Source organism: Protopterus annectens, chromosome 8.part0 (assembly GCF_019279795.1).
Source record: "Protopterus annectens isolate FY-2018-M chromosome 8.part0, PAN1.0, whole genome shotgun sequence".
Lineage (NCBI taxonomy): Eukaryota > Metazoa > Chordata > Ceratodontiformes > Protopteridae > Protopterus > Protopterus annectens.
This window is the reverse complement of record NC_056741.1, coordinates 1,204,213,373-1,204,230,359: the sequence shown is the minus strand read 5'-3', so window position 1 is coordinate 1,204,230,359 and position 16,987 is coordinate 1,204,213,373. Positions and strand designations below refer to the sequence as shown.

Here is a 16,987-nt window from a genome sequence, read left to right as displayed (position 1 = left end):
TCAAGAGTGAGTGTAGGCTGGTTGGGAGCCATTTAATCAAAAACAAAATACATTGTCTAAGAGTAACATTGCAAGATACTGTAACACCTCAGAAACAACATATCTTCTTATGTTCTCTGTCTCCTTAGATTGAAGGAGTAGATTTCAATAAACACCTTTCTTAGACACATTTGCAGTCAGCTATGCTATGACTAGGTGATACAGTATGTTGCAGGATGGGAGCATAGTCAAGGATAACAGAAGAAATAATGTAGTGTTTAACAAGATGGAGTGTCCGTGAGGTATTACTGTGTACTACTGGACTGTGACATTTTTAATACTATGTTTTGAATCCTCAAAACAGTTATTTTAGCTAATTAAATGTTGTCCTAAAATTACTTTCTCTCAAGGCTGAAATATATTGATATCCTATAACCCAGAAAGCATTTAAGTCATTGATATAACGACCTGATGACAAGTTAAGCATCAAATACTAAGCTAATGTTACAACCTACCCATACATGGATTCTTTGAAATATGACTGTGAAATCAACCTCACAATACACAAACCTTATTCAGCTTGAAAAGAAACCCAGGTCCTACAAGTACTAAAACAGAATTTTATTCTGTACAGCATCTTAGTTCACATTCACAAAGAATCAGTGACTTGAGGAAATGGCTAATTCAGATTCCTATGTAAAGTACATGTAAGTATATTACAAGGTGTCATGCTTTTCATCTAACAAAGCATATAGTATACAATTCAGAATAAAGGCCTTAATTTTCACTTCTTGATGTTTTTGACCTGAGAAGTTAGTAATGTTGCGATATTTTCTTCACTGCAAGTCATTTGACACTAACAAATGTTTGTTCTTTTAGAAACTGAATTCATATTGAATAATAGCACTGCACATGTATCCGGATATGCAGATTATCTATTTCTTCAGTTATGGTAGTATTATTTTAGGGTCCATATTATAACAGCGAACAATCAAAAGATCGAACGCTGTTATATCGACCCCAAAACATCGAAAACTTAAAAGAGCAGACTACCAGTACAGCGATTTTTTTCCCAGGGAAAAAAAAATCACTGTTCCCAAAAATAAAAACACACACTAAACACTATTTTAAGTGGGGGGCTTCATCTCCCACAGCCCTCATGTGGTGGGCTGTGACCCCCCCACACCCCTACTTAAATATACCATTAAATATATCACCTCCGAGATCGTACTGCAGTGCTGAAAAAAGCAAAGTGACGGAAGTGGCCAAGAGACTTCTTTTCCAGGGAAAGAATTTGCTTATATGCCGCTTTGTCATTTTGCATTTTTGACATTTGAGGTTTGTCCAAGACGCATTCAACAGAATGCGTCGTCAGTCTTCTGATAGGAACCCTTATTTTATTTATGCAATTGCTACTATTATATTACTACAAACATCAAAATAAAATTGATCTTATTTTTTTTTTAGTCCTGTAGCTGCCAACTCATTTTGCCGTTTCTGTTGTTATATATTTTCTATCACTTTGTTATTGTTTTCTTTTCCAGGTTTTGACCGCTACTTTACCAGTCGATCTCTGGAAAATAACAGGAGGAACATCTGGTTTGCAGAGTTCTGGGAAGATGATTTTCAATGTAAACTGACTCACAGTGGCACATCAGAAGGGGAGCAAACTAGAAAGTGCACTGGTAAGAAATCTGCCAAACTTGCTCTGAAGTAGTGCTTTAGGCTTTCATTTTTGTCCATAACAACATGGCTCAGCATAGTATGAGTCTGCCTTGAACAAACGCATAAGGGCTGCTTGGCCAATCTAGTCCTTCAGATTCATTGCTTACTGGAAGAGTGATTGGTCTTACTTAACAACACTACTTAAATAATTCATTTTTGTACTCAGTCACCATTTTTGCCTTGTGGTCATGATGCTGAGCATTTGTATCTTTCACTGGATAATGACATCTAATGGTGTTAAGTAATTGTAGATATAGTCAAATGCAACAATGGCAACATAAACATTTCTGTGTGTGGGGGCTGAGTTTATTAACATTAATACAGCATTAAGATATTGAAAGGCTCAGTTATGTGGGATGTAGCCTTTTTAATAATACTAACACTGCATTTACAGCAACACATAGAAGATACCAAAAGTAGTGAGGCACATTTATTCACAGTACTAACACTGCATTTTATCACCATGTCAGTAAACATGTATGTAATCTGTGAGTGCAATACATCAGTGATATGGCAATAAATTCTTGAAATCTGTATTGAGGGTAGATCTGTAATTCACTTTGTTATTAAGGAAAGTTAATGGATTGTATAGCTCAGAAACACCTGGTTTCTGCAAAACAGGTATGTACTCCATGAGAAAAAATTAGTTTTTATATAGCTAGGAACATATGTAATATCTTGGCCACCCTAGAGTGTTGTCCAGTGGCATTCACTGCTCTGTGCACTGCCTGTTGTAACAAAGAGTGAGATAGTTTTGGCAGTGTTGTGGCGCAATGGGTAATAAGGTATTAGTGGGCCAATGGGTTTTTAAATGAGTGATGTGATTTGTAGGATTGTCACAGTCACATTTGAAAAATGTGTCCCAGGTATAAAAGTTTCTCTATGTCCTTTTTGAAGAAGAAAAGCACAGCAAACAATTGCCCATACAGTTGCTGTAAAGATGATAAATTACATTCCCTCTAACAAGCTAAACATAGACTTTAATTCTTGCAATGTGTGCTTCCCACAAGAAGTCCACTTATGGGCAATGAAAAAAGTTCTAAAATATATCAAACAGCATCCAAAACCCAATGATCGCTAGGGGCTAGTGACCAGCATTCCCCTGGTCTAATGTAGTTATTTAGTTATTTCCACCAGGAAAACACACAGATCTAAAGCAAAACCATTTGTTTTCTTCTCTAAATTTGGTCTGCTGTGGAGGGTATTAGTACTATGATGGGGGGGGGGTACTAGAAAACCACTGTAGTGCCCTGTCTATACAATAAATAGGTAATGGGAATAAACAATGGTGAATAATCTAAGTATATGAGTGTTCCTTCTTTATGGCTGAAAGGGGAAATTCTCCTGAGGGGCCAATGTGTGGGGAGAAAAGTATAATCCTCATAGCATCAACAGTGGTTTGTAATCTATAATAATAGCTTAGACTGTAAGATACATCAACAGGCTTTTCTCAATGCAGCGTGTACCACAGTAACTGTTTAATTATAGGCCTGGCCTTTTCATTCAGTGGGGTGGAGCTGGGTCAGGGGGCCAAGGAGTGATCGAGGATGCAAAATGGATATGTCATCCAGACAACAAGCTTGTTTTCAGTGACTTTTTCTCTTACCCCACTGAGGTGAGATTAGTGATACTGGGTTTGTTTATCTTTCATATTAGAGACAGAGAGGTTATATTATTACCTTGGGTGCAACGCTTGTGTTCAACACAAAGTGATTGATGCTCTTATGTGTGATTACTACTGTATGAATACTGGCCCATGTTTTGTCCCAGAAGACTTAGGCCGTGGTATCCAGGAGATTTTTCCTTTGCAGTGATCTTAGCTTAGCTATGTATAAGTAGTAATGGTGTGAGGTTAGGCAACCCCTCTTCATGAGGGGAGGTGCAAGGGAGGACTGCAAAAACATTTTTTTTACTAATTTTTATTTTCATCCCATGGCTACACCTCTGCTGTGACAGTCAATAGCTTGTCATGAAGTGGATTTCCTTATATTTTGCTATGAGGTAGAAGCACTTGTTTCAATGTATTGGCCTGTGATAGAGGATAAGGGGGGTTGCTAAACACAGTGTGACAGCTGTGAATGACTTGCAAATAGATTAAGGAATCAATATTTATTGTGACATTCAAAACTAGATTGAATGAAAAAATGGTAGGGATGTTTTTTCATTGTTTGTTCTGAAATTTGTCACAAGTACAGTACCTATATGCATGGATGTAAGAAGTATTCCCTTGCTTAATATTTTCAGCCAACAATATTCAGTTAAGTCAACAGAGTCAGTACATATGTATGCATATGCACCTGTGTTTCAGTGGCTAAAACAAATATGACAAAGTCTTGTGATATAATACCACTATAGCAGCTTTATATAGAAGCAGGTGTAAAAGAAGGTAAATGCTAACAACACATTGTTCTTATCGATATAAACCGAACTATTATATGATATGCGTTTATGATAGTATTAATCAGCTATTACAATGCCCTGATGGATTCTTACTGTGAAAACTCAGCCTTTTCCTGGGTATTAGGTCAGAAGAAGTACAAGATGTAATTTGTCTGCATTATACCTCCATGGAGCATAGTGCGACATAGTGCCACATAATGCCACATACTAGATGACAGATAGAAAATGAGAGACTTTTATAACCAACATAGTGGTAAAGATTGCAGATAAATCTATAAGCTGAAATGGCTACAGGAAAAATACATGTTTTCAGTTGTATATTTATTATTTTTTTTATTTCCACAGGTGAGGAGCGTATTGGCATAGACTCAGCATATGAGCAGGAAGGAAAGGTACAGTTTGTGATAGATGCAGTCTACGCTATGGCCAATGCCTTGCATAGCATGCACATGGACCTGTGTCCAGGCTTCATTGGTGTATGTGACAAGATGGATCCAATTGATGGAAAGCTACTACTTCAGTACATAAGATCTGTGAACTTTAATGGTTAGTCATTAACTGTTATTTGTCTAAATGCCTTTGATTGTTACTACTGTATGCCCTTCTATATTTATATGAAATATTTACTTGTAGGACAATTCCAAGTTATAATGTACCTTCATGGTATCCAACGCATAACTTAAAAATGCAGAACTTATCAATAGGATTTAAGCAAAGGGATCTAGAACAAGTGCTTGCATGGTATTTGTTTGGGACATCACTTTCTCTGTGCCACTTGATTAAAAAGAAAGGTGATGTAACTCCCACAAACTCAATCTCCTGCCTTCCCAAAACCTTATCCTACAAAACTGTGTAGTCCTACCAGAACCCTAACTCTAACCCTAAAACACCTTTCTTGCTCCATAACCCTAAAACCCCCTTGCCTTCTCCCTAAACCTAAAATCCTATTCCTGCTCCCTAAGCCCAAGACTCCCTTCTTACTCCCTCTTTCTAAACCTCCCTTACTGCTCCCAAAACCTAAAGTAGCCCTCCAACTCCCTTCTTGTCCACTGCCCTGGTCTACACTGCCACCACTTTCCCTCTCCCTCCCTAGTGGTTACTGTACTTGGGTCACTACTGTATTTACCTCACTGCTGTACTTACCTCACTACTGTACTTGCCTCATTAGTGTACTTACCTCACTACTGTACTTGCCTCACTACTGTACTAACCTCACTGCTGTACTTACCACACTACTGTACTTACCTCACTACTGTACTTACCTCACTGCTGTACTTACCTCACTGCTGTACTTACCACACTGCTGTACTTACTTCACTTGAACTCAAGTAATGTGATTGGCTAAGCTGCAGCAGCTGCTTCCCTAAGCTCATAGTTGAGTTTGAGCATGAGGTGAATGGCTGCCTACCCAAGCTACCAGATGTCCAAGTCCCTGGCTTTGATGCCGATGTCTTCAAGAGTTTGGGACTCCAGCATACCTCTCAGCCTCTGAGAGCAAGAAATCTGGACAAAGCCATAAATAATGGGGGGACAAAGGCCAACGAATAGGGACACTTTTTAAACATTGCTCTTACAAACTTAGAAGGTTGATAGAATAACAGGTTTTGCATTAGAATACATTTTCTAAAGGGTATAAAGGCTGAAATTCAAATGTATGTTATTATTTTGAGACGTCAATCCTTAATAATTTGCCAACAATTTTCCAGGAATTCACAATTAAATGAGAAACAGACCAAAAACATGAGGCAAAATTCTGGACATTCTGTGAAAAATGTGTACAGTTGGGAGGTATGGATTCCAGTGTATGCAGAATATGTTAAGTGAAGAGATAACGCACTTCTTTAATGTTATCTTGATTTTTGTTTTACTTGATAGCACAAACGTTTTCACTTGCATTTCAATGAAGAAATTGCACAATTATACAATGTAATGACTAGCCAAACTTCAATTTATATTGCATTTGGCACAGTTTCATAAACAAACATATATGTATATATCCCTGTCATATATTATATACACACAGTCTCATATATATACATACATATAAGTATAAATGGGTCTATGTCAAAATATTGACAGACCACAATCTCAAACATCAGAATATTGAAACCTGAATCATTGAATCAGCTTTTCCCCCTAAACATAATTATTTTCTAGGATTGGCTGTTTGCCCTTTCTGATTTTGGAGTTGGTATATATATATATATATATATATATATATATATATATATATATATATATATATATATATATATATATATATATATATATATATATATATATATAAGCAGGGAAAGGTGCAGTGAAGCTTGCCCCATAAAGACGTTTTTTTGTATTACCAGCATTTAGGGGAAAAGCTAGCTTTTTCATATTTTGATGTTCTTTACTGAGACTATCCAAGCCCTAGCCAACCAACTGCCTCTAAGTTCCCATAGTCCAGGTAGCTCTACCCTTATAAATAAACCTTCTTTTAGCTTCCAACCTGTTGCTACATCATTTATCCGCACCTTAATCAGAAAACTAAAACCCACAACTCTCTCAGCTGACCAACTTCCAGCTGAATACCTGTAAATATCAGCCGACGCCATTGCCTACCCAGTGTCACTACTTATCAATCGCACTCTAACAGAAGCAAATATTCCTAATATCTGGAAAATATCCTACGTAATCCCTCTTCATAAAGGAGGCAGTTCTACAGAACTCTCCAATTACAGGCCTATTGCTATACTCTCTCCTCTAGCAAAGATTATGGAAAAATGTATTCAAAAGCAGTTTATGCAACACCTAATTAACAACCACCTAATGGCAGATACCCAGCATGGCTTCAGACCTCACCATAGCACTACTTCAGCTCTACTTGTCTTCTCCAACACCATAAATCTCCACCGCAATAATAACCTTATTTCCTCAGCTCTTTTTCTGGATCTGTCCAGAGCATTCGATATGGTGGATCACCAACTATTAATCAATACCCTACAATCTCTTTGTCTAGATCCTAAAGCCCTACAATGGTTTAATTCATACCTAAGTGGTAGAAAACAGGCCGTGCTATGGCAGACCAAACTCTCCACCCTGCTACCTAACACCCTGGGTGTACCACAAGGATCTATATTAGGCCCATTGTTATTCTCTATCTTCATCAATGACTTGAACACTGTCATTCCTAAAGTCAACTGTATCCAGTATACAGATGATTCCACACTAATTTGCTCAGGAACATCTCCTACAGAGTTACAGTTAACTACCCAGTCTACCTTTAACACAATAGAAAACTGGCTCTCAAATCGTCGCCTGATACTGAATCCCAAAAAGACTAAAATGCTGTTATTCCTTCCAACACAAAGGTCTAGCAGCATTAATTTTACAATCAAAGCAAAGGATGGCACAATAATTTTGCCAGACCATTCTACAAAACTACTAGGTGTCACCATCGATAATAATTTAAAATTTGACCTACATGTCAATCAATTGATCAAAACCATCAATAAAAAACTAGGTTCATTGTATAGAATAAAAAGCTTTCTGACTCCCCCAGCTAAAGTTGCCATTGCTCGATCTTATCTTCTCTCTACTCTCCTGTACGCATCCCCTCTTCTCCACAATACTAGTAAGACTGTTCTGAATAAAATCACAATCTGTTACAATCACATCGCCAGGTTTGCTACTGGATTTCCTTTCAGGACACATCACTGCATTAACCTATCTCGGCTTGGATGGCTCCAACTACCTAGTCTAATACTGTATAACCAACTAGTTATGACACACAAAATTCTATACAATCCTGAAAACACCCCTGCACTCAAAAACCTGGTTACTATTTATAACAACCCTAGATCACTGCGTTCTTCCAGTAGACTCCTTATCCAGACTTGTAAATCTAATAACTTAGCCGGTGACTCTCTCTTTACTAACTCTGCAGGCAGAAAATGGAACCTACTACCTCCTGAGATTACCTCACTCTCTTCTCTAGGTCAGTTCAAAGCCAAACTCAAACTACACCTGGGGTCAAATCGGACTTGCTACTGTATCAAGCCTGGCTAACTCTTTCTCTAGATTTTGTATAGATGTTATGTGTATGGATTGTCTTGATATTCCTTTGTAAATATACTATTACTGTCTAAATGTTTCTTCACCAAATATTCCATTACGCTGTTCATGATATGTGACATGTAATGAAGTTTTTGAGATATGTAATGAATTTTTTTACTTTGGGAGCTTTTCTCCCCGGGCCTCCGCTGAAAATGGACATATATCCAGTCGGACTATCCCGGTTAACAAATGTAAAATAAAATAAAATAAATGTTTGAGATTGTGCTCTCTATATATAAAATATATATGCATATACACACACACACAGACATACGTATATATAGATATATAAATATAGATATAGCTCTATATACAGCATATATATATATATATATATATATATATATATATATATATATATTTGATGCAAGGGGTCTTTGTCCCCTAAGAAGGAGATAAGCTGGTGGGTGGGAGTCAAGCAGTAAATAGATGTCTTTGTGAAAAGTGAACCATTTTATGTTTCTGAGAAGCATGTTTGTTGAACTGACCTTAATCCCTGCAAACTACTTTAGGGTTTACAATGTTAGGCTTGTACTTATTAAAATATACAAAATGGCATGTGTAATATTTCTAATATATGCAAACTCCAAAAGAAAGATATGGTAAAAGTGTTGTTTAATAGCAGTAATCATGATACTTCAGGGTCTGATCTGAATGTGAGGAGAATGTCCCTAGCATCCTTATACTGGAGGAAAGGTTGGCTTATGTAAAGACTAAAGCAATACTGAATTTGTTGAATTCTAAATAAAAACCTGACTCAGGAATGGGGTCCACTCCTGTCATGGTATTAGATACTCAAAATATTTTGGAGGGATTAAAAAAGGGAGAAAACATTGGCTTACCTTAAGGACATCCTTTAACTCATTCACCCCAATGAGGCTCAGGAGGTTTTCACTGTAACTTCCAATGGGTGGAGCCAAAGCCTTTTGACAGAATCAAATTATGTCCTCACATTTCAAACAAATGTTCATATCTCTGGAAACATAGGGGTTATCAAAAAAATATAAATGGCAAACTCTTCAGCACAAACTATTTCTATAGTGGTAGTATTTTTTAGGTTCTACATCTTAAACTGAATTTCATAAGTCACAGTAATTATTATATTTGGTAATGCTTGTACTTATTAAAATATACAAAATGGCATGTGCAATATTTCTAATATATGCAAACTCAACAAACCACCTTAGATTGGATACTAGTGAACAGTAATCCCCAAGTAAACAAAACAGGCTTATTCCCCGATGATATTAGTGACCACTCTCTGACCTTCATATCCAGACAGAAGACCTCAATTACCAACCAAATTAACTTTAGAACTACACGTAACAAGAAAAATCTAAACCCAGTTAACTTTCAAGCTGAGCTTAAAGCTTGCAGTTGGTTGCCCCTATAATCCCTACCTCTTGATGAAGCAGTCTCATACTTTAACAATAAATTCTTACAAATTCTGGAACACCATGCTCCTTCTCGCACTGTTAGAATAAGGAACAATCCTTGGCTCACAAATGAAACAAGGCAAAAAATGAGACTGAGAAATAAAGCCTGGACCAAATGGAGACAAACTAAAAACTCTACTGATCACCTAAACTTTACACAGCTTAGAAATGTCACAAAAAAATTAATATTCCTTGATAAAAAAAATATTACCTCACATTCCAACAGACCCAACATCAAAACACACAAAATTTCTGGTCAGGAATAAATAAATTGCTCCACCCTAGACACTCCAAAACACCTACCCCTACTAATTTGACTCAGAACTCTCCCAGCCAAATTGCTGATACTTTTAACAAATATTTCTCTGAAACAGTCCAATCATTAGCCAATACCTTACCGCCCATACCACCTGTTACCACTGCTGAGTCACCCCTGTCAACCAACTTACCCCACACATTACACCTCCGACCTGTTCCAACATCCCTTATACACAACCTACTTTTCAAACTTAAACCCTGCACTCCATCAGCTGACCTCATACCAGCTGAATACCTGCAAATGGCAGCTGGAGTACTTGCCTACTCAATTTCCATATTAATTAACAGAACCATAACAGAATGCTCCATCCCCTATCTATGGAAAGTCACACATATTATTATACTCCACAGGGGAGGTAACTCAAATGAACTCTAACTTCTGCCCCATAGCCCTACCTTCCCCATTAGCAAAAATTATGGAGAGATGTATTCATCATCAATTACTTGATCATCTCCTCCAAAACCACCTACTAGTGGACTGCCAGCATGGCTTTAGGCCATTCCATAGTACTACAACAGCACTCCTATCCTTTTCAGACTGCATTAATAAAAACCATAACAACAACTTACTGTCCTCAGCCCTCTTCATTGACCTCTCCAAAGCATTTGACATGGTGAATCATCAACTATTGTCAGATATCCTAAGGTCTTTCTTATTTGACACCCAAACAGTCCAGTGGTTTAAGTCCTACATAGAAAATAGACACCAAGTAGTACTCTGGGACAAAACGCTATCCACGCAACTCTCTATCTCCCTTGGTGTCCATCAAGGCTCCATTCTGGGACCTCTCCTCTTTACTATTTTCATTAATGATCTGAAAACATCCATCCCACAGGCCACCTGTATACAATACGCTGACGACTTGACATTAATATGTAGTGCTTCATCACCTGCAGAGCTTCAAACCAAGACCCAAACAGTATTTAACTTAGTCGAAAACTGGTTCCATCAACACTGTCTCCTCCTTAACCCCCCCCCAAAAAAAACTTATTATTGTTCTCTCCCACTTCAAAGTCCCCTGCTATTAACTTTACAGTCACATCCAAAAATGGGACTAAAATAGCTCCCGACTCGACCACCAAACTCCTAGGTGTGACTATTGATAATAATCTGAACTTTGACAAACAAATTAACCTAACTATTAGATCAGTTAATAGAAAACTTGGTTTCCTTTATAGACTCAAACCGTTTCTCACAGCTTCAACTAGGTCTTCTATCACCCAAACACACTTAATCTCCACCCTTCTCTATGCGTCCCCAATCTATACAAACCTCTCCAAAAGCAATATCAGCAAACTGGCAACATCTTATAATAACATAGCCAGATTTGCCACTGGGTCCCCATTTAGAACCCATCACTGCCAGAATCTCAAACTATTAGGATAGCTGGAACTACAAATTCAGCTTCTTATACAGCAGCTTCCAATCATTCATAAGATTCTGCATCATCCCACAAATACGCCCATTCTCTGCAACCTTATTAGCCAATACAAAACCTAAGATCTGCAAATAGGGTACTAGTATCTACCTTAAAGTGCAACAACAAATCTGGGGATTGCCTTTTCACTAACTCTGTTGGTAACACTTGGAACAAGCTTCCAAGTGAACTACCATCCCTCTCATCCACCCCACTGTTTAAGAAGCTTCCTAGAATTACAATGGTTATGTCCTTGCACCAACCCAGACTGACACTGTTCATCTCGCCTGACTACCTTCCCCAGCTGGTATACCTCCCCACTACTTTGTTTTCTCTCTCTACTAATCTACTGAAGAAACACACTTCCTAGGGAACCAATAAAAAAAAAAAAAAAAAATCTTTGTTTCTTGTATTGTATCTATTTTACAAAATGTTTTTAACTATGAATGACTATCAATGATATTATGTGATCATTATGTACTTTTTTTGTTTTTTATGTCTTGGAGCTTTGAGGTGATCACTATGTTTTTTTTTCATTTTTTATGCCTTGGAGCTTTTCTCCCCGGGGCCTCTGCTGAAAATGGACATATATCCAGTCAGACTTTCCTGGTCAACAAATGTAAAATAAAATAATAGAAAATAAATAAAATAAATTTGTAATATTTTGTAAACAACTTATAACATTTCAGCAACCACTCAAGTTGCACACATACTGTCAGCAACATTTTCTTCATCTAGCTGAGAGCTTTCGTTTGAGGCTAAGGAGTTCTGTCTGTGTTACTTGGTTGTTGAGATGTCTGGAAAAATGATAAAATTGTATCTATATAAATTAATATTATAAAAAAAAACAGTTAATATCCATTTGCCTGTATTAGACAGAGGTCAAATATTAATGCAGTTGAGTTTGCCATTGTGTAAGCTGATAAATCTTTTAAAACTTTGTACATAGTATGGTTTTGGAATTACTGATGTAAATATGAACAAGCAATATTTGACGCCTAGAGGCGTCAGTAGGAGCTAACTGCAGATGCACCTGGAGGCATCACTCGGATGTAATGAGTTAAATGCAAGCAAACACATATACATTAAGAGTTCAGTTTTGTTTATTCAGCTAAAATGTTATAAAATAAAGCTTATGTGATATGATGTGGCTGTGGTTGGAATAAGAACTTTGCAGTGCACTAATGTTTATGTATGCAGCAAAGGTTTATAAGTGGGTTGCTTTAAGTATAGTGGAGAAAAAGACAGCATATTATTACTCACGGTTAGATAAAATGATGATGTGAATCTGAGCATTGATTCTAGGAAGGGACCTTACGGGTTTATGACACAGTTATAGGTTCCAAGGAAAAAAGTGCTTCATTGCAAACAGATCAATTTAATAGGACTGGTTTTCAATCTGAGATGCGTGCAAATAATTTTCTGTAGGAAAAGAATGAGCAAGAAAATAAATGCCAAATTAGTGCCAGAAGTCATGAAGTGCAGTTCTTGTCATTGGGCTAGAGAATCTAATTATCAGTTCAAGTGGAACTTCTGATAGGAGGGTCAGGTGGTAGACATTACAGTGTAGAAAGAAATGTTACTTGGTGAGATGCTGATGAAGACATGCTGCACAGCACTGGTTGTGACATATCAATGAACCTACTGTAGGTTATGAGGAAGAGGAAGTGATTCTTACACTCTAAAATAAAAAGTACAAAGAATGCACTGAATTTCTAAAGGAGATGATGGAAGCTCACGCTGGAAGGGGAAAGCAGAACATGTGAGGAAGAGCCCAGAGCGCAGCTAAGTAACACAACATCCAGACTATTTAGTTCTGCTATTTCTTAGAAAAGGAAATGAAAAAATTCAAGTAGCTTTGGAATTTCTGAATAATTGCCTTCTAGTCTGTTCCATGTACCTCTTGAAAGATGTCAAACAAGATGGTAAGGTATGTAAAGGCTCTCTACTGAAATGTCAGCACTCAAAGTGCTGAGTGTTGATAAGCCTAAAAAAAAAAAGGCAGAAAATCCCAAAGATGAGCAAATCTTAAAAAATGCTTTTCTCCTTTAAAGTAATTTTTTTGCAGAGGGCAATCCCCCTCTAACCCTCCCCTCCCCAAACTTATATATACCAAGTCTGAGATTACCATACCTTGGAGAAAAGGAAATATTCGAAGAAAAGGCAATTTTCGGACTTAGTATGTGTGAGTCCATTTTTTCAGCCATTCAATCTCCATGTTTTGGTATTTGCCGTAGTGTGTCCTGGCATTTCAAATGGCTGCCAAATGTGCGACTGCTTTGCTCAGTTTGTTTTAATAACATCCTCTGCTATGCTTAGTTACTTTTAGGCAATCTGATCAGAGAAAAACTGACAGCAATGCAAAGGTTGTTGAACTATGACTGCAGTGTCAGCTGCCCAAATTCAAGTACTGATCCTGGCTGCTAGAAGAGGCAGTGAGGGAGATAGGATGCTAAGGCCAGCTCATCCATTGCTGAAGTGAAAGTGGATGGAAATGAGGCATACTCTAACAGAAAGAGAAGGGAGCCCACCAACAGAATTTGGGGCAAATGATAGGCACATGAGGCAGCCCAGGCATGTAATATTTATAAAGATTTTACTACTGCCCATTGCATGATCTCTCTCTCTCTCTCTGCCTCACTGTGAGGATAGGCTTGAGGTGAATATTTCATTGGTTCATGTTTTTGCAGTTTTTAAAAGGTACTTCTGTGGTAAAATGGAAAGACAAACAATATACTAATCCATTTTTGATTATCATGTGGCCTAGGTTGACATGAACACTCAAACTGAAACTCACTATTTGTACACTGTACGTTTATTATACTTTTCTGCTTTGAGGTCTCAGTTCATCAGTCATTCTTATTGTAGGCAACAGCAACACCTTTGCCAAAACATTGCTGCAGTAGACAGCTTACCCGAAAGCTGGTGGTTAAATAACATAGCCTTCATGTAATTATATGACATAACTTTAATTAAGTATGGCAAGGACAAACAGATATGTTGCTTTCATGATTCAGACAAAACTGTTTTTATATTGTGTGTTCTTTCTCCATGCACTCTACAATGACATCATGGCCATGTTTTTCTTGATTTCCAAGTACTAAATAATCGTACACAACAAAAAAGAAACTTAACTTGCCGGATTACACCAAAGTGCTTTAGCCTTTACCTACTAGAACTTCATCAGAATAATGCACTAGAAATGTAACTATTTTAAATACACTCAAAGCAATCATATGATTCATTTAATCAATATCAATATACACAATGAAATAAACACATTCAAAATCTTTTACATTTCCTATCCTTTAAAACCTTTAGAGAATGGGCAAAATGTACATCAACACCCTGATTGGAGAGCGAACGTTCTCCAGTAGGGTATTAATGTACAAGTAATGCCCACAGACAAACGAGTCCGCAGCTTCGCTTCTGTGGAGCACAGACTGCAAAAAATAAATAAATAAATAAAAATAAAAAAAGGTCTGCCATTGTTTTACACTCACTAAGCAGTGGTTCTGCTGTTTAGCAAGCATAAAATGTAAAACAAAAAAAGGAGAGACTGTGTGTGTGTGTGTGTGTGTGTGTGTGTGTGTGTGTGTGTGTGTGTGTGTGTGTGTGTGTGTGTGTGTGTGTGTGTGTGTGTGTGTGTGTGTGTGAGAGAGAGAGAGAGGGAGAGAGAAAGAGATCATGAGAGTGAGAGAGGAAGCAAGAGTTATCTTGTGTGACTGAAAGTGTGTATGAAAGCAGAGGAGACTGTTTGTGTGTGTGTGTGTGTATGAGAGATTGAGAGAGAGTGAGAACGGTTTTGTGTGAATGAATGCTTGTATGAAAATAGAGGAGCCTGTGTGTGTGAGAGATTGAGAGTGACAGCGATCTTGTGTACATGAGGGTGTGTATGAAAACAGAGGAGACTGTGTGTGTTTATATGTATGTATGTGAAAGCAGAAGAGACTGTGTATGTGTGTATGGGAGAGAGAATGGGCTGTATGTAAAATTGTTGTGTTTTACTTGGTTATTTTTTAAGCACTATATTATTATTTTTATATATGTTTAAGCCGCAGTGGTGCAGCGGTTAGCATTGTCGCCTCACAGCAAGAGGCTCTCCCGTTCGATTCTCGGCTGGAGTGCCTTCTGTGTGGAGTCTGTATGTCCTCCCCGCATTCAAGTGACGTTAAAGACATGCAGGTAGGTGCAAGTGTGAATGGGCGTGCCTTAGTTGAAGGTTGGGCATTGGGCTGGCAACTCGGCAACGTAAAATCCACTGCCAATCATGAGCGGACCGGAGTTCTGCTGTGGCGACCACTAACCGGGAAAAGCCGAAAGACTTTTTTATTATTTTTATATATGTTTGATGTAAAATGCTTCCTCCCACCACCATTAACTTATACTACAGCAAGTTTGAAACGTTAGGCAGAGGAACTATTTTGCATTAAAAATATATAAAAAATAATATAGTACTTAAATAAAATAAATAAGCAAGTAGAACACAACAATTTTACAGAGATCCCATTCTCTAAGCACAATAATGCCCTCCAGGGTGTATGTTAATGTATAATTAATGCCCTTCCAGGCATGTAGAGGTCTTTCACCTGCGGTGTCGGGCCTCATAACACCCCTGGGTGGGTGTTAATTACACATTAACACACACCCTGTTAAACATTATTGCTTGCTTAATATTACTAATACCAATGAATCCAGATGTTTTATCTGCCTGTAATTTTAACTACCATGAAGTCTCTTTTCACTGTATCTTTTTTTTTTTTACAATGAACTTCTCTCATACTTAAATGAAACCTTTTTAATCCAAAAAAATGATTATGCTCAGGGTTAGTTAAATGTGTTTTTATAAAGTGTTTTTTAAATTTCCTTTCTTAATGTCATATAGGTGCTCATTTATACATTTCCTAAATAATCTAGTGGTCATGCCAATGTAAAAGCCATGGTCACACAATGCAATATATAATAGTCCTGATGTATTACAAGTAAATGTACTGTTAGCATAGATTACCTTATTTAAATGTGATAAAAATTCATATTTAGTGTTTGGCATATAAGGCCATACCTGTGTTGTAGCTTTCTCAATAATAGTTCTATCCCTGTTTAGCAATTCTTTAGTACTCTCTTGTTTCTTCTAAACTATATATGGCTTATTTCCAATCACTTTCTTAACCTGAGTTGCCCATGACTATTTTCCAATTATTGTTTACTATTTTGAAAATAGAACTCATATTTGCAGTCATACTTTCATAAATAAAGAACTTTCAACTACACATATACCTGTATGCACTCTTATGCTTCAGCAATTCCATTTCCACAACAAACATAGTTACTGATATTTAGATAATTCTTGCCTAGCATAGCTCTCATCCCTGTCTAGCCTATATATTAGTTTCCCATTACTCAATCTGATGATAGTTCTGCTTCAAACTCAGAAGTCCCATCTCTGGTGACAGGCAGCCGGATGATGTGAGCCAGTGTACCCTGGTCTGTGACCTACCAGAGCATCCCAGTGTGAGTTTGCTCACCATGACACTGTTGTACTCCCCTGGGGGTGATGTGTTACCCAGTCACCTAAAGATAAAGGAATCACTCCACTTCCATGTCTCTCCAAATCTCTAGGTG

At 37.4% G+C, this 16,987-nt stretch overlaps 1 protein-coding gene across 1 annotated transcript in view; it reads left to right on the top strand.

The window, feature by feature from the left end:
- Positions 1 to 16,987, top strand: part of LOC122809306 (metabotropic glutamate receptor 6-like) — a 437,750-nt gene that overhangs the window by 330,959 nt on the left and 89,804 nt on the right. Inside the window, exons 5-6 of the mRNA XM_044080696.1 lie at positions 1,524 to 1,664; positions 4,450 to 4,650. Of these exons, the coding sequence (XP_043936631.1) occupies positions 1,524 to 1,664; positions 4,450 to 4,650 (342 nt within the window). The remainder of the gene's footprint in view (positions 1 to 1,523; positions 1,665 to 4,449; positions 4,651 to 16,987) is intronic.